Source organism: Puntigrus tetrazona, chromosome 20 (genome assembly GCF_018831695.1).
Source record: "Puntigrus tetrazona isolate hp1 chromosome 20, ASM1883169v1, whole genome shotgun sequence".
In the NCBI taxonomy this organism is placed as follows: domain Eukaryota; kingdom Metazoa; phylum Chordata; class Actinopteri; order Cypriniformes; family Cyprinidae; genus Puntigrus; species Puntigrus tetrazona.
Genome location: NC_056718.1, coordinates 12177802 through 12203233, shown reverse-complemented (window position 1 = coordinate 12203233; position 25432 = coordinate 12177802). Strand labels below are relative to the sequence as shown.

The 25432-nt window shown below is 36.1% G+C and overlaps 5 protein-coding genes across 6 annotated transcripts; 3 read left to right on the top strand and 2 right to left on the bottom strand.

Moving 5' to 3' along the window:
- Positions 1 to 313: 313 nt before the first annotated feature.
- Positions 314 to 5780, top strand: katna1 (katanin p60 (ATPase containing) subunit A 1). Its single transcript, XM_043219070.1, has 11 exons — positions 314 to 515; positions 808 to 970; positions 1052 to 1194; positions 2091 to 2277; positions 2712 to 2827; positions 2960 to 3065; positions 3602 to 3760; positions 3870 to 3996; positions 4331 to 4462; positions 4580 to 4706; positions 4810 to 5780. The coding sequence occupies exons 1-11, from the start codon at positions 445 to 447 to the stop codon at positions 5006 to 5008; spliced, it is 1530 nt and encodes a 509-aa protein (XP_043075005.1). The 5' UTR covers positions 314 to 444; the 3' UTR covers positions 5009 to 5780.
- A 76-nt stretch (positions 5781 to 5856) lies between these two features.
- LOC122324546 (glycoprotein integral membrane protein 1-like) lies at positions 5857 to 9806 on the bottom strand. Its single transcript, XM_043219072.1, has 8 exons — positions 9503 to 9806; positions 9158 to 9220; positions 8970 to 9069; positions 8104 to 8261; positions 7791 to 7950; positions 7493 to 7701; positions 6842 to 7005; positions 5857 to 6660 (listed from the first exon to the last, which is right to left on the bottom strand). The coding sequence occupies exons 1-8, from the start codon at positions 9590 to 9592 to the stop codon at positions 6552 to 6554; spliced, it is 1053 nt and encodes a 350-aa protein (XP_043075007.1). The 5' UTR covers positions 9593 to 9806; the 3' UTR covers positions 5857 to 6551.
- A 173-nt stretch (positions 9807 to 9979) lies between these two features.
- On the bottom strand, positions 9980 to 17602 carry LOC122325484 (tripartite motif-containing protein 16-like). The gene is given in 14 exon segments (XM_043220526.1): positions 9980 to 10691; positions 10826 to 10873; positions 10991 to 11138; positions 11218 to 11448; positions 11979 to 12152; positions 12926 to 13104; positions 15280 to 15423; positions 15568 to 15627; positions 15706 to 15856; positions 15995 to 16228; positions 16737 to 16832; positions 16974 to 17261; positions 17263 to 17431; positions 17433 to 17602. Coding segments are annotated over 14 exon segments (2604 nt in total). The 5' UTR covers positions 17561 to 17602; the 3' UTR covers positions 9980 to 10137.
- A 206-nt stretch (positions 17603 to 17808) lies between these two features.
- Positions 17809 to 21455, top strand: LOC122324548 (polymeric immunoglobulin receptor-like). Its single transcript, XM_043219075.1, has 6 exons — positions 17809 to 17920; positions 18467 to 18775; positions 19125 to 19448; positions 19541 to 19639; positions 19738 to 19814; positions 20207 to 21455. The coding sequence occupies exons 1-6, from the start codon at positions 17872 to 17874 to the stop codon at positions 20318 to 20320; spliced, it is 972 nt and encodes a 323-aa protein (XP_043075010.1). The 5' UTR covers positions 17809 to 17871; the 3' UTR covers positions 20321 to 21455.
- Positions 21456 to 21887: 432 nt separating this feature from the next.
- LOC122324547 (polymeric immunoglobulin receptor-like) lies at positions 21888 to 25334 on the top strand. Of its 2 annotated transcripts, XM_043219073.1 has the most exons (7): positions 21888 to 22004; positions 22390 to 22698; positions 23034 to 23357; positions 23515 to 23595; positions 23760 to 23837; positions 24032 to 24093; positions 24177 to 25334. In XM_043219073.1, the coding sequence occupies exons 1-7, from the start codon at positions 21956 to 21958 to the stop codon at positions 24282 to 24284; spliced, it is 1011 nt and encodes a 336-aa protein (XP_043075008.1). In that variant the 5' UTR covers positions 21888 to 21955; the 3' UTR covers positions 24285 to 25334. The 2 variants fall into 2 exon arrangements, with proteins under 2 accessions (XP_043075008.1, XP_043075009.1); XM_043219074.1 differs by lacking the exon at positions 23760 to 23837.
- Positions 25335 to 25432: the final 98 nt, after the last annotated feature.

Below are 25432 nucleotides of genomic sequence, written 5' to 3'. Positions count from 1 at the left end.
TCTGTAGCATATAGACATGTAGATCTAGCAAAAACAACGTTGCCTCAATAGAGGCAACTTCTTAACAACGATGTAAACATTTTGTTGGTGGTGGCATGTTCCAATTTTTGGCAACGTTGTTTTATTAAATTATTTTGTTTTGCTTGCATTATTTTTATTTTGTTAAATATTTTAGTTTATATTTATTCTTTATATCGGTAGTTAATTCCGTTTATTTGATTGAATGTTCATTCCAGTACTGCACTTTTATTTTGAAAAAAAAACACTCGCGCGCCGTTGACCTTTATGTTGACAAGCAGCGACGCAAGAGATTTTTACTTTTGCTTCCGCCTTCACAATTTTAAGTGCCCTTCCCAAACAAGTGAATTTATGAGTTTGTGTGGATCCGAAATTATTTCAAATATAACCGAAGCAGCATGAGTTTTGATCCGTAATAACGACCGAATGCTGAGCCTTTCCTTTACGAATATCTTCCAGGAAAGTTTTACACACTTCACAGACTGGGCACTTCACAGGTTCGTACAGCTCAACTTCAAAACTACACACACCGCTATAATATACAGTTGAAATGTTTGTTTTGACGTGAGCTCGTGCTGTTTAATGCCCGTCATACTTTCCTGTTAATCTCCGAGTGTATGGATGCTGCCTAGAAACGTTGCATCGTTTTTTTTCATTCCCATGTTTATGTGGTTTATATGAGTGGTATAGACTAGCATCATTTGCGTTCACAAATATTGCTTTTATTCTTTAAACATAACACATTTTCCCAAGTGTTTCCGTCAGTGCCTCATATATGAACTCTTGCAGAATGAGTTTGGCGGAGATCAATGAGAATGTGAAGCTGGCCAGAGAATACGCCCTGCTGGGGAACTACAGCTCGGCGGTGGTCTGTTATCAGGGCGTCCTGGAGCAGATCAGAAAATACCTCTACTCGGTCAAAGACTCCTCTCTACAGCAGAAATGGCAGCAGGTTAGGGTTCCCGAAAGTATGATTTCAGGCTATTTAATGTGTTTCACTCTTTGGAATGGACTTTCGTGTTGTCTCATCCAGGTTTGGCAAGAGATAAATGAGGAGACTAAGCAAGTTCGGGAGATCATGGCAACACTTGAGAGTTTCCAGTTGGAGTCGACCCCATCCAAACCCAGCAGCTTCAGCCAGGAGAATGACATTATGCCTGTTCATGTGGAGCACAGGTACATATCCATGTCCGGTGTTATTATAAATCCTCCGGACGGTCATCACAGAGTCACACAAACTCTTTTACTCATGGAAAAAGATAAGTGTTTATCACATCTGAAGTAAGAATTCTGCCTTTCATAGGGCAGCACGTTTTATAGACTACAGCATAGTGTTTTGTATTGCAAGATTTCAGTTGTCTAATAAAGTCAAATCAGGTTGAAACCTTGGTTGTGCTGCAGTTTTCTGCAGCTTTATATATATATATATATATATATATATATATATATATATATATATACACACACACACACACTTAGTCTGTTTACCATGGTCATAAAAATTGGGCATTTAATAATGGCCTTTAAAATAACAATAAATACATTTTTAAAAACTAACTTAATTATAATTAATTTTGAAAATATAATAAAAAGAATCGGTACTAAATAGTGAAAATATTTATTTAAATGTCTAGATTTAATTTTTACAATTTATTAAAATTTTCGCTTGCATGAAAATATGCAAGATTTAAGAATCCTTAGCCAGTATTTCAAACAACTGGAGGTTCACTATGTGGGAATCCTGTCTTTAGTAGTTGTTGAGTTTAAAGCTCCCATCAGAACTCCTGTCATGTGAATTAGATTAAGATCTGAATGGCATCCCTTTGTCTCTCAGCCCCTCATTCTCTTTCATGCCTCCCTTGAGGCTAATAAAGGGCTCTTGAGCCTGTTATATAAACCATAATCTGATTATGAAGTACCATTCGAATGAGCGATTACAGCCTTGTACTTAAGGACAGTTCATTCCTTTGAGTAAAATTAAAAATAAAGTAGTTAAAGGGCCCCTTCAGAGTCAGCTCAGCCACACATTATGTCCTGACGCTACACGCATGTGCCTGTGTTTTGGTGAACAGGCCGTCTCCGTGTGTAGGACGGAAATCCTCTGGTCCTCATAAAGAAAGCAAAGGACATGGGAACCGATTGAGCGTTGGCCCCCGCAACCAACCACGACCCTCACCGCGTGTTGCCAACGGTGACAAGGGAAAACCTCAAAAGGGCAAAGAAAAGAAAGAAAACCCATCCAAGCCCAAAGATGATAAGGTAAAAACATATGGATCCATTTCCTGTTTCTGTCTTCTGTTTGAACAAGGCCTATTGTGTCATTAAGTGTTTGCACTCACAATATTTACTCAAAGGGTCAGATGCTTTTCGCTGTATTAATGTTATAAACCAGTGATACCAGTTTCTGACATCAAAGCAAACAGTTAGAGAAGACATGCAAATGTTTCTTTTGTGCTCTTCACTAAGTACTTTGTTTTTTGTCCAAAAAAAATAATATATATATATATATATATATATATATATATATATATATATATATATAAATAATAAAACTGTATTTGCTGGTCATTTGGAAGAAGTCTTCTTTATCTGATGTTACATTTTCTCTAACTTAGCGGAAAAAGCTGTCAAAGCCTTTTACCAGGGAAATCATTTTAAAAATGATTTGATTTGAAACTCTCTGGCCTGTGCAGAACAAAGCGGAGGGAGTGGAGACCGAGGTCAAGAGGTTTGACAGAGGAGGAGAGGACAAAGATCTGATTGAAACTCTGGAGAGAGACATCATCTCTCAAAACCCCAATGTCACATGGTAGGTTTGTCTACTTTCATCACACTTTTCTTCAGAAGTGTTTCCATTTCTAATGTATTTTTTTAAATATCCTCAGATTTAAAAAAAAAAAAAAAACAATCGTAGGTAATGTTTTTTTAATTTTGAATATAGGGATGACATTGCTGACCTTGAGGAGGCCAAGAAGCTTTTGAAGGAAGCCGTGGTTTTGCCCATGTGGATGCCTGAGTTCTTTAAAGGAATAAGGCGCCCGTGGAAGGTATAAATACAAGCAACTCACATAATCTTTCAGATATCAGTGGTGAACCTGTCACAGTGCTATGTTCACCAAAGTGTCTTTTATGCAATCATAGATACATTGAAAATGGCAGTATTGTGTTGTAATTCTATTTTAATATATCTTACATTTATAATTCATTTTCTGTATGTAAAAGCTACATTTACAGCAGCCACGTTTCAGTCTTGAGTATTGAATATTGAAAACAGTTGTGCTGCTTGATATTTTTGTGGAAACTGATACATTTTCTCAGGATTCAGTGAGAAGTTCAAAAGTGGAATTTTTTTTGTAATGTTATCAAAAAAAAACGTATCAACGGAAGTCTAATTATTTGAGACGGTATTATTTAACACCTCTGTAACTTACTTTAATATGCATTACCATCCACTTTTTGGGTAGTCTTTATGCAATATGTGTTACATATCTATACTATGTTATATTCTTCATTGTGCGTGTATATATCCATTACATACTATATTTCTGATACACACAATAACTGAACTCACATATGTTCTTAGGGAGTTTTGATGGTGGGTCCACCAGGCACAGGAAAGACATTGCTTGCCAAAGCTGTTGCCACCGAGTGCCGAACCACCTTTTTTAACGTGTCTTCCTCCACTCTCACCTCCAAATACAGAGGAGAGTCTGAAAAACTTGTGCGACTGCTGTTTGAGATGGTAAAATCACTTTATACACTACTCTTGATTAATGTAAATGAATAATATTAGCCAAACTGCCTTTGTTTTATCACCATACATACATCTGTATGTTTGCTTGTTCATACAGGCACGCTTTTATGCCCCCACCACCATCTTCATTGATGAGATAGACTCCATATGTAGCCGTAGAGGAAACTCAGAGGAACATGAAGCCAGCAGACGTGTTAAAGCTGAACTACTCGTCCAGATGGATGGTACGGCTTCATACAAACTGCTGCTAGGGCTTTAGAAATGATTCATATTCAGTGATCTTGTCGATTAAACTGCAGACACTATAATGAAGACACAGGATGATGAAACTAACTTTGCAAAACTGACACGGTTATTGAACCAAATTAAATCAACGTTATATAAGCTAAATATAAAACACTATTGCTGTCTTTTTTTAAATTCATAATTGAGCTCTATAATGACACGCATTATTGCGAAAATGGAGTTCATTTCATAATCGATAGATTTTACATTCTTGTTTAGTAATGTGAAGCTCCCGTGAAAATAAATGAATAAATGCACCTCCTGCGTGTTCAGGTGTCGGTGGGACGTCTGAAAATGACCCTTCGAAAATGGTCATGGTTCTGGCAGCCACCAACTTTCCATGGGACATCGATGAAGCTCTGAGACGCAGGCTAGAGAAGAGAATATACATCCCGTTGCCCTCAGGTATTCAGAATTACCCATCAGACCATATTACATGATATCATTATATTTTAATACGTCTTGGCTCTAGATACATAAACAAAATGGAAGCATTTGAAATCATCCTTTGTGTTACTGTAGCTAAAGGAAGAGTGGAGCTACTCAAGATCAACCTGAAGGAGCTGGAGCTGGCCAATGATGTCAACATGGACAAGATCGCTGAGCAGATGGAGGGATACTCTGGTGCTGACATCACCAATGTTTGCAGGTGCAGCATTTTGTGTGCACGTTGGAATATTTAAAGCATGAAATTATGTTCAAAGTGCCACAATTTTAGAAGTTTTTGATTCATTGTTTTTGAATAATTTCAGAGACGCGTCCCTGATGGCAATGAGAAGGCGGATTGAGGGCTTGACTCCTGAGGAGATACGAAACTTGTCGAAAGATGAGATGCACATGCCCACTACAATGGAGGACTTTGAGACTGCACTCAAGAAAGTGTCCAAGTCTGTATCTGCTGCTGACCTAGAAAAATATGAAAAGTGGATAGCGGAGTTTGGCTCCTGCTGATAATGCCAAAAAAAAAGCTTGATTGTTCCTCCTTATGGTCGCCGTTAGAACTTAAAAAAAAACAACAACTGAGGACCAGTTTCATTAAATCTATGAGCACTTCCACCCTGGACCAGACTGAAGTCAAAGGGTGCTGAGTCTTGCCTTGCATGAGGTTTGTATGAGTGTACCGATTCATAGGAATTGTTTAATATTTAATAGTAAGAGAATTGGTTTTACATCTGCAGCACTTCTCAGAGCTGATTAGCTTGATACAGGATAAGCTTTCTCTTAAGTTTATTCGCATGATTTTGTAAGGATGAAGGCTAAACTAATTACCCAGTAAATGCAGAGTGCTGGAATCTGGAAAACCTGTTTTGGTGCCCTTATAACAAACAGCCTTGTGATGTGTTGCCTTACTGTAGTGTGTACAGACAACAGTGCCAAGGTGGACACAGGATTGGGCCGCTTATTGTCTTTACTTGTAAAATCACTGCCAATGACCAAAGACCAGCAAACCCTGTTCTCTGTTGTCTCCAAATGCTACTTAAGCTGAAAAGCTATGCAAGCTAAAAGGTTTACTGATGCTATGGTTGATTTAAAGGCCAAAGTCTCCAGCGTTGGACAATTGTCTTAATAGTGATGAGACCAGTGTGTCTTAAAGGTGCGTACAACACTTGACTTTTATAAACACTATGGAACCAGTTTCCGGTTTCTTTTCATTAATGACATTCCATTGCCATGATCAAGGTGTAAAATTATGTATTTTGTTGAATAAATATTTTTTAAAAGACTCGCTGAAATGTCATTTGTGCAGCATTTACTCTCTTACCAAACTGCGAAGAAAAACATCATAACATGCATCAGAATGACGCAGAAAATGACTGATTTTATTAACAGCCAGTGACAGGGTTACAATGAGATCTAAGCATTCTGTTGAAAAGTACTTGAAATGACTGACATGTTGTAATGAGGGAATACTTTAATGACAAAATGCTCGGGCCCAAGTGTACGAGTCTTTATTTAATTCATCTAATGCAGGTCTGTGTTGAAATGTATTGCTGGTGTGCATGCGTAACATAACAGGCAATATCTGAAACCACATGAATATTAACATTAAGCAACAGAGGTTTATACAGGCCATTTAAAAATAGAGAAATAAGAAATAATTTAAGAATGGGCAGCTAAAAGTCAGCTGTTAAAGTTTAACTGAATAGATTATTTGTCTCTTATGTTGTGCCATTTAAAAGTCAGTATTGACACAAAGTTAACGTCCACACAACAGGCAATCCCTAGCATTACCATAAAATTGGGGGAAAAAGCAAGGATATTTCAGGGACTGTGCTTATTGAAATGTATGCACCTGTTCTACCTCACAATGTAGTGAAAAATACAAAAAGTACTTTGCTGATTATGCTGTTAAACAGAGACAGATGTGAAAATAGAAATCTGTTTCATTAGGAAATGTCTGGGAATATTTTTTTTTCTTTAAAGTGCTACATTGAAATCATTGGTATAGTTAACCAAATAAAGCCACATAACCAAACTAACGAGAGCACATCCATCACTTTTCTATCAAAATGCATTTTTCTGTTTCTCCCTCCATGTTATCTATCAGCCTCTGTTTTTCATCCTCTGGCATCAGAGTCTCTGGATTCAAATGAAAGAATCCCCTACGAAAAATATAGATCAGAACAGAAACATACGTATTATTAATATGTTATATTTAGCTTTTATACCTGTATACCACTTCTAATCCGGCTGTGTTTAGGTGTACAGTACTAAATTATAAATGGTCAAGTATTTGATGCAGGGTTTGTTAACAGCCCAGTAACAGATAGGTGCAGGTTGTACCTGTGTTCACATGAGGGGAACAGAAGATCCAGGATCTTAATGATGACAGCTGAACCAGCAACACCAACCACCACCACCCACATGATCAAGAAGAAGAGTGGGATAGAATCAGACCAGAAGCGCCTCAGTTTATCTCTTAGCCCCTCGACCCACTGACACGCCACCTGCCACACACACAATAACAACACATGAGGAAAATGACACTACTGAGAAACAGAACATGTACAAAATGAGGAGACTGAGGTCATCCAGAGTTTCTAGTTTTGAAAATCTATTAATTATATTTACATAAAAGTTTGGGAACAGTAAGCTTTTTTATGTTAAGGTCTGCCGTGTTTCCCAAAGAAAAACAGTAATATTGTGAAATAGGAATTTAATTTAGAATAACCGTTTTCTAGTTGAAATTATTATAAAATGTACTCCTCTAATGGCAACGCTGTCACATAATCCTTCAGTTTCAGCTTCATTTTTTAGTGGAAACTGACTTTTTTGGAATTCTTTCATAAACAGAAAGTTGACAAGAACCACATATATTTGAAATAGAAATATTCTGTAACGAATCTAAAACATTGTAAAAACGTCTTATATGTGACATTATAATTTAAAATCCATTAAATAGGGTCCGAGAGTGACCAGTACGCAGTCACTTACACTATAGGAAGACAAGGACCCACTCAGAGGAGACCCAGGCAGCAATGAATCTGAAGTCCCTTCCTCTTCCTCTCTGGACTCATACAAGGTTTCAGGGTCCATCCGCAACGGTGTTTCAGGAAGTTTCCCTGGAGCTGCGATCTCCTCCTGAGTGGTCTCTGCATGTTTGAGTAGATAGTGGCTGGTGGTGTTAAGCACTTGGTCTTCAACTGTGAGGACAGAAAACCATTCTTAAAAACCCTATCATAAGCCATTTTTGGAGATCGTAAACGACAAGCGTTCTACTCCGCAAATCTACCTGTATTACGTATGGATGCATTAGTCACCAAGACGTCACTCTCTCGTGGGATGGCAGAGAGCTTGCTTCTCGATGATGGGTAAATACTGGTCACCTGTGTGATCTCCTCAGAGCTCTGGTTCCACAGGATCTCCACCTCACACGCGTCTGGCTGCTGGACCTACGAAATACATGGCATCAGGCACTCATGTGAGAGTTTGGATCCATTCCATCCAAAGCATTCCATTCTATGTTTAAGACTGAATTTCAGAAAGGACGTAACAGAAAGGAAAAACTATTCAGCTGTCAGTCATCTTAAGGTGATGATTAAGACCTTATCATCTGCCAGCTGGATTATCTCCTGACTCAGGACGAGTAACAGAAGCTGATCTCCAACATCGCTCTGAACATATGACTGATTCACCATCAGCCTCAGCTCACTGCTGACCAACCCATCCGCAGGATTACTAGAGCTCACGTTAGAACTATCCACTGTAAACACAAAGGAAAAAAAAGAACATTTCTCTTATTACAGGAATAGTTGAACAAAAATATTACAACTCATACAGGCCAGAAGCCATCCCCCATTTGGAGTTTGTTTCTTGATCGGAATAGAAAAAATTTAGCATTACGTCATCTAATCACCAACGGATCTTGTGCAGTGAATGGGTGCCGTTAGAGTTCAAACAGATGATTAAAAACAACTTCAGTCCATCAAGTAAAGAAAGCAATATTATGTATACAGGACTCATATTTTAGCTGAAAGCAATGGTTCGAAGTTATTTGGTCTTGATGAATTACAATCACAGATTTTCTACAAACTGGAAAGATGTATTCTTGTGATGTTTTATCAGTTATTTCGACAGCACCCATTTATTGCAGTGGATCCACTGTCAAACAATGGATTTAATGCTACATTTCTCTGAATCTGGCCAGAATTTAAGTGTATTTTCGGCACCATTTCCAACCATTCCTTTAATGTTAGTTAATGCATTAACTAACATTTACTAACAATGACCTATACATTGCAGTACTTAGTAACCTCTGTAAAAAAAAAAATATTCATAAAAAATACAACTGTTAATTATGTTTATATTAGGTGGGGTTTATTTATTATTAATTTCTTTATTTTTAATTAGAAGAAGTGTTAATTATACGTAAATAAAAAGAAAAGAAAAGAATGCAGACGAAGATACGTACACAATAGAGCGGGACATATCATCCTTGTGACTCCTGGAGACTTGAGAGGAGCTCCGTTAATAAACGTTTCATTGTCCAAAAGACCTATATTTAAATTTATCTGACAGAAAGGAGGATAAAACAATTTAAACGAGCACGCCTCCACAAAACATAATACGTTTATTTTGCAGCATTCGCTTAGGGCTTACCTGTACACTGTACTTAGTCTGGTTAGTTTGACTAACCGCTGTCACGTTTAACACAACCGTTTCCTGTGAAACAAACCACATACACAATGACAAACGCGTTTGTTTACGGGATTCCTACTTAACTGAAGCTGAAGTTTTCAGTACCGACAGACACTCCTTTGGATAAACTAACCGAGAATATTAAACCGACGATTTTATACTGTGCGTCAGATAGACCACGGTGTCTACAAAAACCAAACGAATGTCTCGACTGGTATCTCTTGGCTATCTCACAAGCCTTTGTACTGCTACACGTGAATGTACCAGAGACAGTAAACTACCTAAAATATATGAAAGCTCACCCACCGTGGTTATTTGTTTCGCGTCTGCATTGGCCAGGACAAACAAGACGTTTAAATAAACAACCGTTAAACGTATTTTCCATGTAGCCGCCATTTTTTATCACGCTAGATATCAACAATACGTGAATTAAAATGCGCGCATGACGCTCTGCGCGTAATTTTGGTCATTCCCAGTTGGCTCGACGTAGCACAGCGTTGTTTTTGAGAACTCTTATGCCCTCTGTTGGATATTAAAAGTACTACGGAAAGCTTCGTACAATCAAATTTGTAAACTTTTTTGGACACATAAATCCCTGTGAAGAGTTACTTACTTGGAGTAACCAGTGAGATTTCACATCTTGTGAATTTTTTTTTTAAGTTATTTTTTAAAAAACATTTTAAAATTATACTGCCATTTGACGAACTCCTTTTGGCAGATCCCTGGAATTTAATAATGCCTGTCCAACAGTAGCTTGCATATAATCAGGCAGCAAACATTTCACGTTATTATTGCTGTCTTGTTTTATTGTTCAGCTAAGATTCTTCTGAATGGTCAACGTTTAGAAGGGGAAAAAAAAAACAATTTCTAAATGTTTTGTTTTATAATAGTTCGCAAATATGTAAAGTATGTAAGCAAGGCTGCTTTTAGATAATATTTGTTTACGGATCACACAGTTTGACTGAGGAGAACACACTGGGGCTTGCCGCAGAGTTGTCTAAGTTGAGGAGATCTCCAGAACCTGATCCGCTGAACCAAAACCCAGGATACAGGGGTTGAGTAAATATGGTCTGTACGCTGTGTAAGAGGGTCAGTGTATCAGACACACTGTAGAAAGACAGAGTTCCCGCTTTGTAGTCCACAAACACACCCACCCTTGAGGACAGAGGGCTTGGGATCTCAGTTTTAATGCTCTTATGCCAGAAAACAGGCTTGGGAAAACACTGCAGACTCCAAGATGTGTCGTTGTTTCCAAACATACCAACTAATCCCTTTCCTCTGCCATTCGTTTCTTTATATGAGACTGATATATGCACACACGTCCCGGTCCAGTCCACCTCCCAATAGCAACGTCCAAACACACTCTCTCTGCAAAACACCTTGCAGGGGAACTTATAAATCCCTAAATGCTCAGGGTATGTCATCCGTCGGTTGTTCTCAGTGAGGATGATGTGCTCAATCGCTGTGTGGGGATCAAGGGTGAAGCTGCAAAAATCTAAGGAAAATTGTTTATAACTGATGTGCTTGTTGCTTTTGTACATTTTGTAAAGTCATCATTTTAAAAATGCAAATGCATGCCAATGTGAGAAGGTTAAAAAAAATGGCTACAGTCAGTTTTTTTATGCTTACATTGCTTAAAGTGATTGCTGGTTAATGGTAAAATCTGAATTCTTGCCACTATAAAAGAAGAGAGATCTGTTATGTAGTGCACAATAAAATAAAATATCTGTTTATTCACCGGTTACTTAAGACAATAGATTACAACGAAAAAATGAGATTGAATGGATGTCTTACCAACAGAGATGATATTACTGATCTTCTCCTGACAAAAATCTTCAAAATGTTGTTTTAAATCAGACAGAGACTTCCTCAGTGCATCAAATGAAATACGATTAACAGTCATACTGGATGACGATTCAGATTCAGAAGAAGCAGAGAGATTCTGAAAAGTTTATATTGAGAAAGACATAAGAAAATTGCACTGAACCAGAGAACATGCCTCAGGCAGCCTAGGGTTTTACCTCGAAAGGAAAAGGTTGCTCTGTGTGTGGATGCTGATCCAGCTCCGTGTCTTTCCTCTGGAGATCAGCGATCTCCTGCTCCAGCTGTTTCAGGAGTCCTTCGGCTCGACTCACTTCAGTCCTCTCCTGATCTCTGATCAGCTGTGTCACCTCATGCTGTCTCTTCTTAATGGAGAAGATGAGCTCGGTGAAGATCTTCTCATTGTGCTCCACGGCTGTCTGAGCAGAGCACTGGGAGGACACACAGAGAAACCGGTAGTACAGTTTAAATTAGATAAAACCTTTTATGGAACTTTTATGAGGATCTTGGGTCATCGTTTATTGTAATTGCATACAAAAAAGGTCAGCAATCACATCATACAAAACATCTTTATATATGTTACATAGAAGAAAAAATACATGTTTATAATGACATATGGTAAAGAATACAGGGTAAATATTTACAAACACATGACTGAACAGAAAATACACTACTTTTGAGTAAGCATGTGTTAATTTGGTTGCATACAGTAAAAACAGAATTTTAAATAACTATTCCATATTTCAGTGTGCTTAAAAATAATTGTACAGCTGAATTTTCCTCAGCCATTGCATCAGTATTAATAACATGATTCTTCAGAAATCATTCTTGGTGCTCAAGAAACAGTTCTTGTATTATTATCGTTATCATGTTGAAAACAGTGTAGTATTTTCGTGAAAACTAAAACCTTTAGAACCATAATGCACTTAAATGAGTGAAAACGAAAACGCTCATCCCTCACCTTCAGTGCGTTCATGACCTGCTTCAGCTCCTCTATTGCTTTCAGTTTGTTCTGGATTTTCTGCTTGGTTGTTCTCTGCATTTTCTCGACCTGGTTCTGTGGATTAAAAAAACACTCTTTTACGACTCCAGTTACCGCGGGAACATTATAGATACTAGTACTCTGCGTTGAATGCGACGGTCAAATGAAAAGCGAAAGTTTAGTCATGTGGTTAGATCAGTCTTGATGTTTCCAAGATACGGTAACCAATTCAGTGTTGTGCCTCGTGATATTGGAAATGTTCATATGTATATATGCGTATGGAAATGTTCGTATGTAATGTTCATTAAAAAAAATACCATTTTGCGATCATTTTACATTAGGGTTTTTTTTTTTTACGTATGCTTCATAGTGTATAAGTATTAACCGTTCCTCAGTCCACACGGTGTATCTGATCTGTCTGCACTAACGAAACAAGACGTAGGAAGTGAGGTTGAGGTTTGTACTGAAGTGGTACAGCAGGTTTCACAAAAGAACTTAAACTTGTTAAACAGGATTTAATGAGTACTGTATGTTAACGATGAATAATCTCACACGAGCGGATGTGTATTGTGCTCCCTGAACTGTAGGGTGACGGCCTGACCATCTTAATCTTTATTTACATTTTGCGGATAGGCCTACTGGTGAAAGGGAAGCCTGTGTAGGGCGTTAGTACATAAAAATGTAGGCTACAATCTCTAATGGGGTAAGATGAGCCCTTTTGAATATGTATTGCCTTTCTCTGTATGAAATAATGAGACAGAGGTCAAACAAAAACATCAACATTTATTTAACGGTGTCTCCTGTCAAATGAAATTATAAAAATGCCTTAAAGGACTTCGTGGAAAAAAAGCCACATAATTTTCCTTAAAGACAAAAGTGGGTTTCTCATTGAAGCTGCTCCTTCAGATTTTTTGTAGAAATCTTGCGCTCGCTTCGTCATCCTCTAGTTTCTTAACCATGCCAATGTGACGATAGCTCCTGCATTTGGTGGTGAACTTCACTATAATGAAGTCACCAACAAACAGATCTGAGAAGTCTCTGCTATCATCCTCAGAGCTCTCGTACTCAGAAATGTCATCAAGTGAGATGAGAGTCACCAGAGCTGCTGTACACAGTGATTTTCTTGAGCTTTTCTTTATCTTTGATGTTGCTTTGCTTTTTTCCCTGCTGTTTATTTTTTCTTTCTTCATAAGCCATTTCAGGTGTATCAGTTAAGATTCTTGACATCACACACTTTCTCTTTGTTTGTGCCCTGGGCATACTTTTGGGTAGGGGTGGAATTTCTACATAAAGTTGACCTGCCAATTTGTTTTTCTTTTGCCACAGTTCTGATTGATTTTACACTCATTACATCATTTGCTGCTCTCTCCATGTCCTCGAGGGGTGTTGAGCCCCAGCTGGTCTTTTTCTTGTAATGTCTTGGCATGATATGTTTTCTGATTTTTAAAACATGAAATAATCAGTTGTGAAATACTACACAATTTTTTTTTTTTAAACTAAATTCAGTCCCTCGTGGAGGGGTAGGCACTTGGTTCACTTTGCCCCACAGCCACCAATATGGAAAAAAACTGCCTAGCTTAGTAATTCAGGCTAATCTTTAGCTAAATCATTCACATGGTTTTATACATAGACTATCACCAATATGTATGGTACAAATATTTAGGCCTTGATATATCTGCATTGGCATAGCAGCCATTATACTTGACATGTATACAATTTACTTATAATAAATCATACTTACCTCTTTAACGTTCATCCCGCCACCACAGCCAATTGGAAATGAAGGTTGCTTCCTAAATTTGTGGTCACATGGCTAAAAATGTGTACAGCTGCCTAGATACAGGGGGGTGGGTCAACTTACCCACTGGCTCACTTTACCCCACTCTCCCCTATACAGTAGCTATAGCCTATATGAAGATTTTGTTTGCAAAAACAGATAACTCCATTTTTAACAATTTTCAATTTTCATGTTTTTTCATTGTGTATTCCAGTAAATACCAACCAAACTGCAGTTGTTGTATTGTACTAGGTTAAAAATAAAAAAAATTAAAAAACTAATACAGTAAAAACATGGTTGTTGAAGTTTTCATATATGCCTAGCCTGTGTACATACACTTTGGGCATTTCTGGTTAAACAATTTTACTAACATGCCAAAAGTCAGTGTGTGTTCATTGTGTTGTAATTATGAATAGGGTAGTACAATGGAAAAAGTAAACACTGAATATGCTATCCAGTGTCATTTTTTGTTTTTTATTACATGCAGCCTAACTAAACATGTACAGTAGGCTATTCATTGATTAATAAAGCCTATGCTTTTTTTCTTTCAATGTTTTTTTGTTGTTTACTGCCATCAGTATATAAAGTAAATGTCTCCCTCTACTGGGTCAGCAGGAGCAGAACAGTACAAAGATAGTTACATATGGCTTACACAAGATTTTACACACACACACACACTTCCAGTCAGAACTTGTATCACCTGATTCATTCACCTTGCACTTGCATTTACACATACAGTGCAGGCTAAAATATATACATGCATTTAAAGACACCTGCATATTCATAAATGTTTTAATCTTTAGAAAAAAAAATATTTTTGTTATTATTTATCAACATAAATATAAATATTGTGCCGATACATAATACATGGGAAAATTATATATATATATATATATATATATATATATATATATATATATATATATATATATATTTTTTTTTTTTTTTTTTTTTTTATACCAGGCAAAGTGTATATTTCATGCCTTCAAACATTTTACTTTTCTAGCTTCTCACAGTATAGAACATTTATGTGCAACAAAAATCTTTAATTAGTATGTAGTGCTTTGTTTTACTTTCTCAATAAAAGTAACATTACGCATATGTGCAGCAAAAGCATCACATACTATTCTTATTCACGGGTCACAAAGCGTTATTGATGAAGACATACTGAACCAAAATCCAGGATGAAGAGGCTGAGTAAATATTGTCTGAACTCCGTGCAAGAGGGTCATTCTGTCAGAAATATCATAAAAGGAAAGAGTTCCTGCTTTGTAGTTGACATACACCCCTATTTTAGAGGATAAAGGGCCTGGGATCTCAGTTTTATTGTTGTCATGCCAGATACAAGGTGTTGGAGAACATTCCAGACTCCAGGACTGACTGTTGTGTCCAAACCAGTGCCCACGATCCTGTCCTTTTCTTCCCACCCCTTCATATGAGGCCGCAATATAGACCCCCCATATTCCTTTTTCCCATTCAACTTCCCAGTAACAGCGTTCGGTTATACTTTCTTTGCATAGCACCTGGGGCCAATAATCAAATCTCTTGGGATGCTGAACATACGGTCGGATTGTCTCACGGCACAGTGCTTCTCTCTTGTTTTCAGAAACTCTGAGCTCATCGTGTCCAGTGTAAACGTCCGATAATCTGGAAATAAAATCACACACAAGACCAAAAATGTATGTTAAATGGTAACAGATTAGTGACATTTTTAAATCAATTAATCACAGCTTTGAAACATTGTAGTTCAGTAGCATACACATTATGCACAGTAAACTATGTGTCACTTACATCGAAGAAAATCCTCAGTGTTTACTGTCTCAAAAGGAAATCTCATCTGAAAATTTGTAACTGTGAACATACAAATAAAACAGTGCATTATTATTGTAAAAGTCTCACTTATGTACAAATATATTTGTATTCTCTCACCATTTGAAATAATTCTGTACTCCTCCTTGTCAAATTTCTCCAATTCCAATTTGAGATCAGAAAGAGATTTCCTCACAAGATCGGGTTTAATATGCTGACTGACAGTTACGCTGGCCACAGATGCAGATAGTGAAGAGAGAGACTGGAAATGCTGTACAGAGAAATACCAAACAGACTGATACATTTACAAGACATTTACTTTCATACTAATCAAAAATCAATTTAAAGGTGTATTATAGAGTAGTCATTATAGAGTAACATACAATTTTTTGAAAATAGCATCAATCACCTGTAGGAATGATACATTATTATCCGTGTTTAACAGCTTCTGAAGCTCAGTGTCTCTCCTGTAGAGCTCAGCGATCTCCTGCTCCAGCTGCTCATACTGCTGCCAAAATTGATTATATTCCATCTTTTCTTGAGCTCTGGTGAGCTCTGCTACCTCAGAGCATGTTTTCTCAATGGTGTGGATCAGCTGAGTGAAGATCCTCGCATTTTCATCTAATGCAGCCTGTGCAGAGCACTATTAGAAAACAGAGTGAGCTGCAAACCAGCTTTTACAAAAAGAACATTTCTTAAAAGAACTATTATTTTGTTAATGTAAAGAATATATTAATTATCTTAAAAAAGCTTTTCTACTATACAAAACCTTTAGTGTAATGGAAAGTTTACATTAATGTCAAAAGATACCAGTTAATTTAATTTATATTCCTTTCATACAGTTAATATCTACTCCTTCAGTTAAATCCATATAAAGTAGCAGTTGAATTATTTATTTATTTTTATTTTTTCACTTATCCATCCATTTTAAGCTATAATGAAAACTATTGCATGCAAATTCATGTTTCATTAAATGACATACAATTATAATTTTAGATACAGTGTCAGAACAAATTGCTTTTATGTTGCATGTAACTTTTTTTCAGCAGCTATTTTAATCAGCAGGCCACATAAACGTACTTAGAACTGTTCTGTACAGATTAATTTCTAATGTGTGTTTATATCTATTTGTCTACTCACGTTGTACTTACCTTTAGTGTATCTACAGACTGTTTCAGCTCATCCAGCTCTTTCTGTTTTTCCTTAATTCTTTGCTTTACCTCTCTTTGCTTTTCTGCAATCTCAGTCTTTAGGGTAGAAAAAAACGTAGCTCATCAAGGAAATATAAAAGTTCCTTGACTGGTCTAACAAGTTTCTGCTACGATCATATGTAGCTTTCTTTTTCTAATTATTTTACCTTGGAGCACTGATATAAATAAAGTTTTTACCTGTTTTCCCATCCTTTCCGTTTCCGCTTCAACAGTATCATGTTCTTTGTGTTCATTCAGCGCACAAGAAGCACAAATACATTTTTGGTCTGTACGGCAATAGAACTCATTGAGTCTGTCATGTTGGGAGCAGAAGTTTTCCTGCAGGTCTGGGGAGGCTTCGATCAGCTTGTGTCTCTTCAGGAAGGGCACTGTGGTGTGTGGTATTAGGTGACTTTCACAGAAGGAAGCCCTACACATTAAACAAAACTTGACGGCTTTGTGTTTTCTTCCAGTGCATTCTTCACATCTTCACATCTCCAGGTCCGGCATAGCTTGGATCCGAAGGATGGTTCGAAGAAGATAGCTCCACTTTTTTCATTTTCTCCAACAGATCATTGACCTTGATGGATGGTTTCGGAGTGAACATTTCTCCGCACTGAGGACAGCTGTGGGATCCCTTTGGACTGTCCCTGCTTCAGACTGAGAACACACGCTGAACAAAAACTCTGACCACAGTTACAAGTCACTGGATATTTCAGTAGATCTCGACAGACTGGACAGCTGGCCTCGTCCTTACCTGATGTCCTAATACTGGCATCTGCCATCTCAATGAGTAAGTAGAGTGTACTTATCGGGCTCCTTTCTGATAGTGTGTTGCTTTTTTTTATTCTTCATTCCATCTGCATACTTTCACTTCTGCCACTGCAAATATGCCGCTTCAAGGCAATCATTTCTTCCTTGTGGCGGTATGCAAGTTTTAGCTTAAATATACTTATTTATTTACACACTGACATTTCCAACACAGTGTGATATACAACAAAGTGTTATGTCATGGGAAGAAAAGAAACAGGAAGTTTTAGTCTCAAAGGCAGCTGGTTGAAGACAGAATTAAGACACACTGAGTAAAAAACCAACCATGAGGGAGCATTTATATCTTTTCATCTTTATGCTTCATTTCAGTACAGGTGAGTATAGAGATTGAGGTGAAATTTTGTGTTATTTAAGAGCAGTAAGCAATTAACACATATCGGGCTTAAAACAGTAAAAATAATAATTTATTGATGCTTATTTCAGGAATGGAACATTAAAATAATGATTTTTCTACAAACTACAGACTGTGTCTGTTCACATCTGCATAGTTTTATTAAACGATTTGAGAGACATTTTAATGGAAATGCATCTCTAATCTGACGTGCGTGTTAGATATTTTGTGATTAGTCAAAAGGGTGGATCTGCGTTAGAAATAGGGAAGTAGTGCAAACATTTAAATAGTATTTGTGCATTATACTAATAATAATTATTATTATTAATAATTACAATTATAAACAGAATCTGATTAAATTTGAGTAGCATTGTCCTGTTTATTAAACACTATTAATGTTTAAATGAGGTCTAAATATACTTCTGATCATGATATATGTACAATTAAAAAAATATTTTCTGATTTTGTTATTCCTGATTATTATATTTTAGTAAAGCTCATTGAAATGCATAAACTTTTTTGTTTGCAGGCTGTATTGTTTCAGATGTGGACCATACAATAGATATAACCGGATACACAGGTGCTTCAGTTGTGCTGCCCTGCTCTTGTCCTGACTCTCAGTCTACAGACACGACGTTCACCTGGGAGTTTCAGCGGGGAAATCGATGGATTCAAGTATCTGAAGATGAGAAATACAGCGGCAGACTTGTGCTGTTTAATGAACATTCTCCAACAAATCTGTCTCTTCTCATTTCTGACCTCAGAATAAATGACCAGGGCTACTATAAGTGTACGACTCAAACAAATAGTGTTACATTTGTTGAATTAAAAGTTAAAGGTAAGTGGACATTTAGAGCAGGTATATATATATATATACACACACACACTCACACACACACACACACACATATATATATATATATATATATATATATATATACTTTAAAATTGCAATGTAATTTGAAGATAAATTGTAAATTAATATATCATAATACTATGATTGTAAGGAAATTTGGAGCAGGTGACAAACTGATGATTGAGTTTCTCTTTTGCTTACAATAATCCAGGATTTTTTTGTTTTTAACTATATTACATGTTACTCTGAAATTATTTTTAGGAAATCCTTTTTTTTTTCTCCTTACATTTAAACAAAGCAAAATGTAAATTTATTTCTGAATGTTTTTCAGGCTGTGATTTGGTTAAGTACAGCAGGACACTAGTAGTAACTGGATATTCAGGAGAGTCTGTGGTTCTTCTCTGCTCCTGCTCTGAACTACTGGCTAAACCTCAACAGATCAAATGGGTGTATTTCATTAACAATGAATATGAAGAAATTTACCCAAATGAACAGATTGAGAATTTCAAGAACAGAGTCAAGCTGTTAAATCCAAACACTCCAGGAGATCTTTCTCTACACATATCAGCACTGACCTCAAAGGACCAAGGGCACTATCAGTGTGTCTCGTCTCAGCAAGTAAACTCCTTCAGTCTTAAAGTACTTCATGACGAAGGTAGTTTTCTGCTATTTCTGTTGTTATCATTCATTACACTTAACTTTGTTTCTGATCCTTTTGATCACTGACAATCGTTCTTTTCTGAGCAGAGCATATAATCAGTTTATCAACACCTCAACCATCACATCAAACACAAGAACGTCCATCACCTCAACCATCACCTCAAACATCACCTCAAACACTTCAGAGTAAGTCATAGGTTTGTTTTATTTCATACAATAAGCTATACTATAACATTCGTTCCTTTGAACATGATATGTCAACCATTGTGTGTGTTTCTTCACAGATGTTTTCATCTTAGTGGCTGTTTTTTCTGTGCTGCTGTTACTGGCATTTCTGGCATTATCTTCTAGATATGGAGAGGTACACAAACACACTTTCTTAGATTGTAAATGACCACCTAGTGGATGCATCCTAGCAAAATTATTTGGTAATTATTATAATTATGAAAACTTAAACTTAAACTTAAACTAATATTGTTTGCTGTAAAATACATGCTTTTAGAGCTCTGGATAAGCTCTGGTTTAATTTAAATAGTTTTAGTACAATATTTTAACTCAGTATTTCATTTTTGAAACGCATCTCTGTCATTTTGAGTGCCAGCATTTATTGCTGTTAAAACAGATTTCTGATGTCTAAATGTCTCATAACTTGCTGGATGGGATGTTATGATATATATATATATATATATATATATATATATATATATATATATATATATATATATATATGTATGTATGATACTCTTTCTCCAGGATGAAGTGCCCTGTTCTGATGTAGTCTACGTTAGCACCACATCTACACCTGCTCATGTACAGAATGACCTGGCACAGCTCCCTGAATACGCCAATACCAAAACTAAAACTTGAAAATTAGATTTTTTTCATTTTATACCATAGAATTCATATTGACTGTGTTTAGCCTAGCAATAGATCTTATAATTTTGAGATTACATGTATGTACAAAAAGCCACTTGACTCAAAGTGGGAACCACTGAAGCGTAATAAGTTCTCGCCTATAACGTGAGTGTATGTACAATATATTAAATCTGTTTCTGAGCGACATCTTAAAACAGCTATGGTTTGTGTAATGATTGGTAACTGAGGCAAAAGCACTATACTAAAGGTCTTATAATGTCCTGCCTTCTGGCAAACATAAACATGTCATAATTATTATTGCCATTGTAGTGGATACAAAATGAAACTTTAAACAATGATTGTGAGTAGATTATCAAATAATGTTTGTTTATAAAAATGTTCAAAAAGCACACGGATTCTATATTTAATGAGAAATGAAATACTAAGATATATGTTCAATAACTTTTACAATGTGTAATATAAAAGGAACACAACGAGCGTGCGAGAATGACTTGATTAGTTTGTCTAATGGAAACGAGTAACAGACAGACAGAATGAATCAGCTAATAAAAGGAATTACATGAAGTGGTTTATTGTGTGAGCATGTGCGTGACTGGTAGAAGCAGCATCTGTGTGTATTTCAGTGTGTGCGGGTGACTGTGGTTTTACGTGGAAAAAACAAATGTATAAAATGTAACGATGAGTTACTGAATGTGCTCTTCTGTTTTCTTGTGTATAGCTTCTTTCATGCTTTACGCACATTAAATGTGACTCAATAATTAGCTCAAGTACAACTAAAGGTTAATGGCTGTTAGTCTTTGCCATATCTCCAGCTGTTTTTACAATCAAAATGAAAATATATGTATATATTTGTAATAGATTTGACAGTAGAAAGGGTTTTGTGGCCTCTGTCTATCAAACACACAGCACACAGATACAGCACTGATCTGTTATGACACAGACTGTAGTTAAAAGACAGATAATAGCGCGTTTACCGCTTCTGTGGGTTTAAAGTGGCGTAATGCTCATTTGTGTTTAAACAGAAAAAAAGGAAGGACAAGAAAAATGAGACAGCGTGCAATTCTACAGTAACATATTTTTAAAACGGAGGTTTTCAGTGTTAAGGCAGACGGAGCGTTACTATACTTGATTTAATACGCATGGTTTATTTTTGTTGTGTTTGCTAAGTTGATTTTTTTTGTTAGAAAAAAACATTAAAAAAGCACTCTGAAGTACATCATGGTTTATTTAGTTCTGTCTCTAGAAATATTGTGTCATTTCAACTCTAAAAACTAAGATTTAAAAATGAAGATTGCTTTGGTTCTTGTGTATCTTCAGCAGTCCATGTTTTTGAGTCACTCTTTTGTTGCTTTATTCGAAGAATATCTGACCCCAGCGCAGTAAGACAGTTCTCAATATATTAAATGAGGCGCAGAGAAGAAAAGCAATAAAAAAGTGCATATTCACTGAGTGAACTACAAACATTGTTAAACAGAAAAACACAGGGATGCATCATGCACAGAAATGAAACGGGAAGTTAAGAGTTTCTGAAAAGTAAGAGCTAACAGGAACCAAAGTATGAAGACTATAGACTGTGTCCACTGACACGTAAAACAGAGTCGGGTCATTTGTGAATGAGAACCAGTCATGAGGGACCACTTACATCTTTTCATGTTTTTGTTTTGTTTCAGTACAGGTGAGTTCGTTTTTTTTCATGTTGAGATTTTTAAAGCAATCATTTACAAATAAAAACCTCTAAAATTATACTATTAAAAAATAAAGCATTGAACCTTAATTGTGATTCAACAAAATTTTACTTTTCTATTATTTCTAAGACAAAACAGTTTATTCATGCCTGCAGAGCTTTGACTTAAATTTTTCCATTTAAAAAATATTTCATCCAAAATGCTCTTTGAATTAAAGAGAAATGACAAACGATGAAATGTTGCGTGTTTTGGTAAATCAAGAAGGAAGTTTAGACTTTTGTAAAGTATTGCTGATAGATAATTGTAATAATTCTATTAATTATGTTTATTAAACATTTGTGTAAAGTTCATTTGAATAAACTCTTTTGTTTGCAGGCTGTATTGTTTCAGATGTGGACCATACAATAGATATAACCGGATACACAGGTGCTTCAGTTGTGCTGCCCTGCTCTTGTCCTGACTCTCAGTCTACAGACACAACGTTCACCTGGGAGTTTCAGCGGGGAAATCGATGGATTCAAGTATCTGAAGATGAGAAATACAGCGGCAGACTTGTGCTGTTTAATGAACATTCTCCAACAAATCTGTCTCTTCTCATTTCTGACCTCAGAATAAATGACCAGGGCTACTATAAGTGTACGACTCAAACAAATAGTGTTACATTTGTTGAATTAAAAGTTAAAGGTAAGTGGACATTTAGAGCAGGTATATATATATATACACACACACACTCACACACACACACACTCACACACATATATATATATTTACTTTAAAATTACAATGTAATTTGAAGATAAATTGTAAATTAATATATCATAATACTATGATTGTAAGGAAATTTGGAGCAGGTGACTTAAACTGATGATTGAGTTTCTCTTTTGCTTACAATAATCCAGGATTTTTTTTGTTTTTAACTATATTACATGTTACTCAGAAATTATTTTTAGGAAATCCTTTTTTTTCTACTTACATTTAAACAAAGCAAAATGTAAATTTATTTCTGAATGTTTTTTCAGGCTGTGATTTGGTTAAGTACAGCAGGACACTAGTAGTAACTGGATATTCAGGAGAGTCTGTGGTTCTTCTCTGCTCCTGCTCTGAACTACTGGCTAAACCTCAACAGATCAAATGGGTGTATTTCATTAACAATGAATATGAAGAAATTTACCCAAATGAACAGATTGAGAATTTCAAGAACAGAGTCAAGCTGTTAAATCCAAACACTCCAGGAGATCTTTCTCTACACATATCAGCACTGACCTCAAAGGACCAAGGGCACTATCAGTGTGTCTCGTCTCAGCAAGTAAACTCCTTCAGTCTTAAAGTACTTCATGACGAAGGTAGTTTTCTGCTATTTCTGTTGTCAGATCACCATTATGATTTGTTTTGTTTTATAAAGAATCTAAATATTCAGAAAACTGATGTCAGCTTGCAGACGCATATTTTGTGTGTGTGTGTGTGTTTGTATTACCACTTAACCTCACACATTCATTTTAGCGACACATCAAACTTCACACCAAACACAAGACTTCACAACTTCACAACTTCTACCTACTCCACAACCATATACATCTCAACGTAAGTCAAATTCTTTGCTTTTTTTATTATACAGCAATGGATATAACGTTTTCTCATTGTCACGTGTTTGTATTTATTTTAAAATGCATGCATGGAGCTCATGTTGAGAGATGTATGCATATTTGTACAGAAAAAAAGCATTTATCAATCCATTTCTGATTCAGATATTTTCATTCTACTGGGAGTGTTTTTCTCATTGCTTTTACTGGCATTACTGGCATTAATATTATGGAGATGCAGAGGTAAAAACACACGCAATCACACTTCTACTAACTAATAACTTCAACAATACTTATTCTCCAATTGCCATGGTAATGCGGCCAAATAAATCCCAAATAAAGAACCAAATAAATCTTAACATATTTAGTCATTAGATTGCTGTCTCTAAATTTCAAAAATATCATCAACTAGCTTGGTAAGATGTTTTATGTTGCAGGAAGCAGAAATAATAAAAAGGTGACCGCTGATGATGTAGAGCTAAAGAGAGAAAACAATCAGGTAAAAACAACCCTCACTGTTGACTATATATCATTGCCGCAGTGCCTTGTGTGCAATCATCCCATCTTTTCCTCTCTCTCCAGGATGATGTAATGTATTCTGCTGTAGTCCATGTTAAAGCAGCATCCACACCAGCTCACGATGTCCCAGCAGAGCACACAGAGTACGCTTCGATCAACATTAAGCGCTAAAAGGACACCAGCGAGCACTGCAGAGAGATCGACTCAAGTGTATGCTTCTGAGTTTTCTGTAATCTCCGTGTGTAAAGAAACCTGTTTATTGTTTCGGACATTTTAGTGACTTTAAAGCACAAGAATGATAGCGAAGCAGAACTAAACAACTGAGGAAGCTGTCGTCTGTCTGTATTTTTAGATATGTGATCATTGACACTGTGGGCATGCTCTCAAGATATCACATGAAGTGACAACACCATAGTGTGTTGAGTTTGGTGGTTCACTTTAATTATTGATTTTATAGTGAACAATTAATCTATGTATGTTTTTACTCTTTTTTTTGTGCTCGTAACATTTAAAGGATTAGGTCACAAAAAAATCCAGATAATTTACTCACCCCACATAATCCAAGATGTTCATGTCTTTCTTCAGATTAAGAACAAGGCTTTTGAGGAAAGCATTTCAAGATGTTTCTCTATACATAGTGAACTTTAATGGTGGCAAATGGATCGAAATCAAAACTGCCATTTCAATGCAGCTTTAAAGAGTCCCCAAGCTGAAATTTTGCTAAATTATTAGTAATTTTCTACATGCACACACACACACACACACACACACACACACACACACACACACACACACACACACAAAATCGAACCTTTTAAACCACAAATGCAAAATTTGGACCTTGGCTACATTCTATTAAAGAATCCTGGAACGTTTTCAACAAAAAAAAAACCTTGTGACTAAAGAGAGAACATTGATGACACTGTGGTAAGTAAATTCAGGACATTTTCATTCTGCATGTGAACTAATTCTTTAATAACATCTTCGATGATCTTCTATTTTTGGTGGTATCCATTTCACTTTGAATGTATCTGTTGCAACTTGTGCTTAAGACTCAAAATACAATGCATTTACAAACAGAGAAAATAAAATAGACTTTAAACCTAAAAAAAAAAAAGTAGGATGCTTTTTTGGTTATTGTATCTTTTTTTAAATAGCACAGTTCTTAAAAACAAAATGAAAAAGCAATCTTGTAAATTATTCATTGCTTTCCGTCTTTCAATAAAAGTACAAATAATTGCTCAGTAATTCATAATGAACTATTTTAGATACTAAATATGAAAAAGTGAGAAGCTGACCAAATAATAATGAGGAATTGG

What these genes read in the sequence shown, in the direction of transcription:
- LOC122324546 (XM_043219072.1), bottom strand. Translation starts at nt 9,592, where the DNA reads ATGGCGGCTACATGGAAAATACGTTTAACGGTTGTTTATTTAAACGTC. An exon ending in ACGCGAAACAAATAACCACG is followed by an intron (nt 9,221 to 9,502) that starts GTGGGTGAGCTT and finishes TTTGTTTCACAG; the next exon opens with GAAACGGTTGTGTTAAACGT. An exon ending in GATATGTCCCGCTCTATTGT is followed by an intron (nt 8,262 to 8,969) that starts GTACGTATCTTC and finishes TTGTGTTTACAG; the next exon opens with TGGATAGTTCTAACGTGAGC.
- katna1 (XM_043219070.1), top strand. Translation starts at nt 445, where the DNA reads ATGCTGAGCCTTTCCTTTACGAATATCTTCCAGGAAAGTTTTACACAC. An exon ending in TACAGCAGAAATGGCAGCAG is followed by an intron (nt 971 to 1,051) that starts GTTAGGGTTCCC and finishes TGTCTCATCCAG; the next exon opens with GTTTGGCAAGAGATAAATGA. An exon ending in CCAAGCCCAAAGATGATAAG is followed by an intron (nt 2,278 to 2,711) that starts GTAAAAACATAT and finishes TGGCCTGTGCAG; the next exon opens with AACAAAGCGGAGGGAGTGGA.
- LOC122324548 (XM_043219075.1), top strand. Translation starts at nt 17,872, where the DNA reads ATGAGGGAGCATTTATATCTTTTCATCTTTATGCTTCATTTCAGTACA. An exon ending in TGTTGAATTAAAAGTTAAAG is followed by an intron (nt 18,776 to 19,124) that starts GTAAGTGGACAT and finishes AATGTTTTTCAG; the next exon opens with GCTGTGATTTGGTTAAGTAC. An exon ending in ATCACCTCAAACACTTCAGA is followed by an intron (nt 19,640 to 19,737) that starts GTAAGTCATAGG and finishes GTTTCTTCACAG; the next exon opens with ATGTTTTCATCTTAGTGGCT.
- LOC122324547 (XM_043219073.1), top strand. Translation starts at nt 21,956, where the DNA reads ATGAGGGACCACTTACATCTTTTCATGTTTTTGTTTTGTTTCAGTACA. An exon ending in TGTTGAATTAAAAGTTAAAG is followed by an intron (nt 22,699 to 23,033) that starts GTAAGTGGACAT and finishes ATGTTTTTTCAG; the next exon opens with GCTGTGATTTGGTTAAGTAC. An exon ending in TAAAGAGAGAAAACAATCAG is followed by an intron (nt 24,094 to 24,176) that starts GTAAAAACAACC and finishes CTCTCTCTCCAG; the next exon opens with GATGATGTAATGTATTCTGC.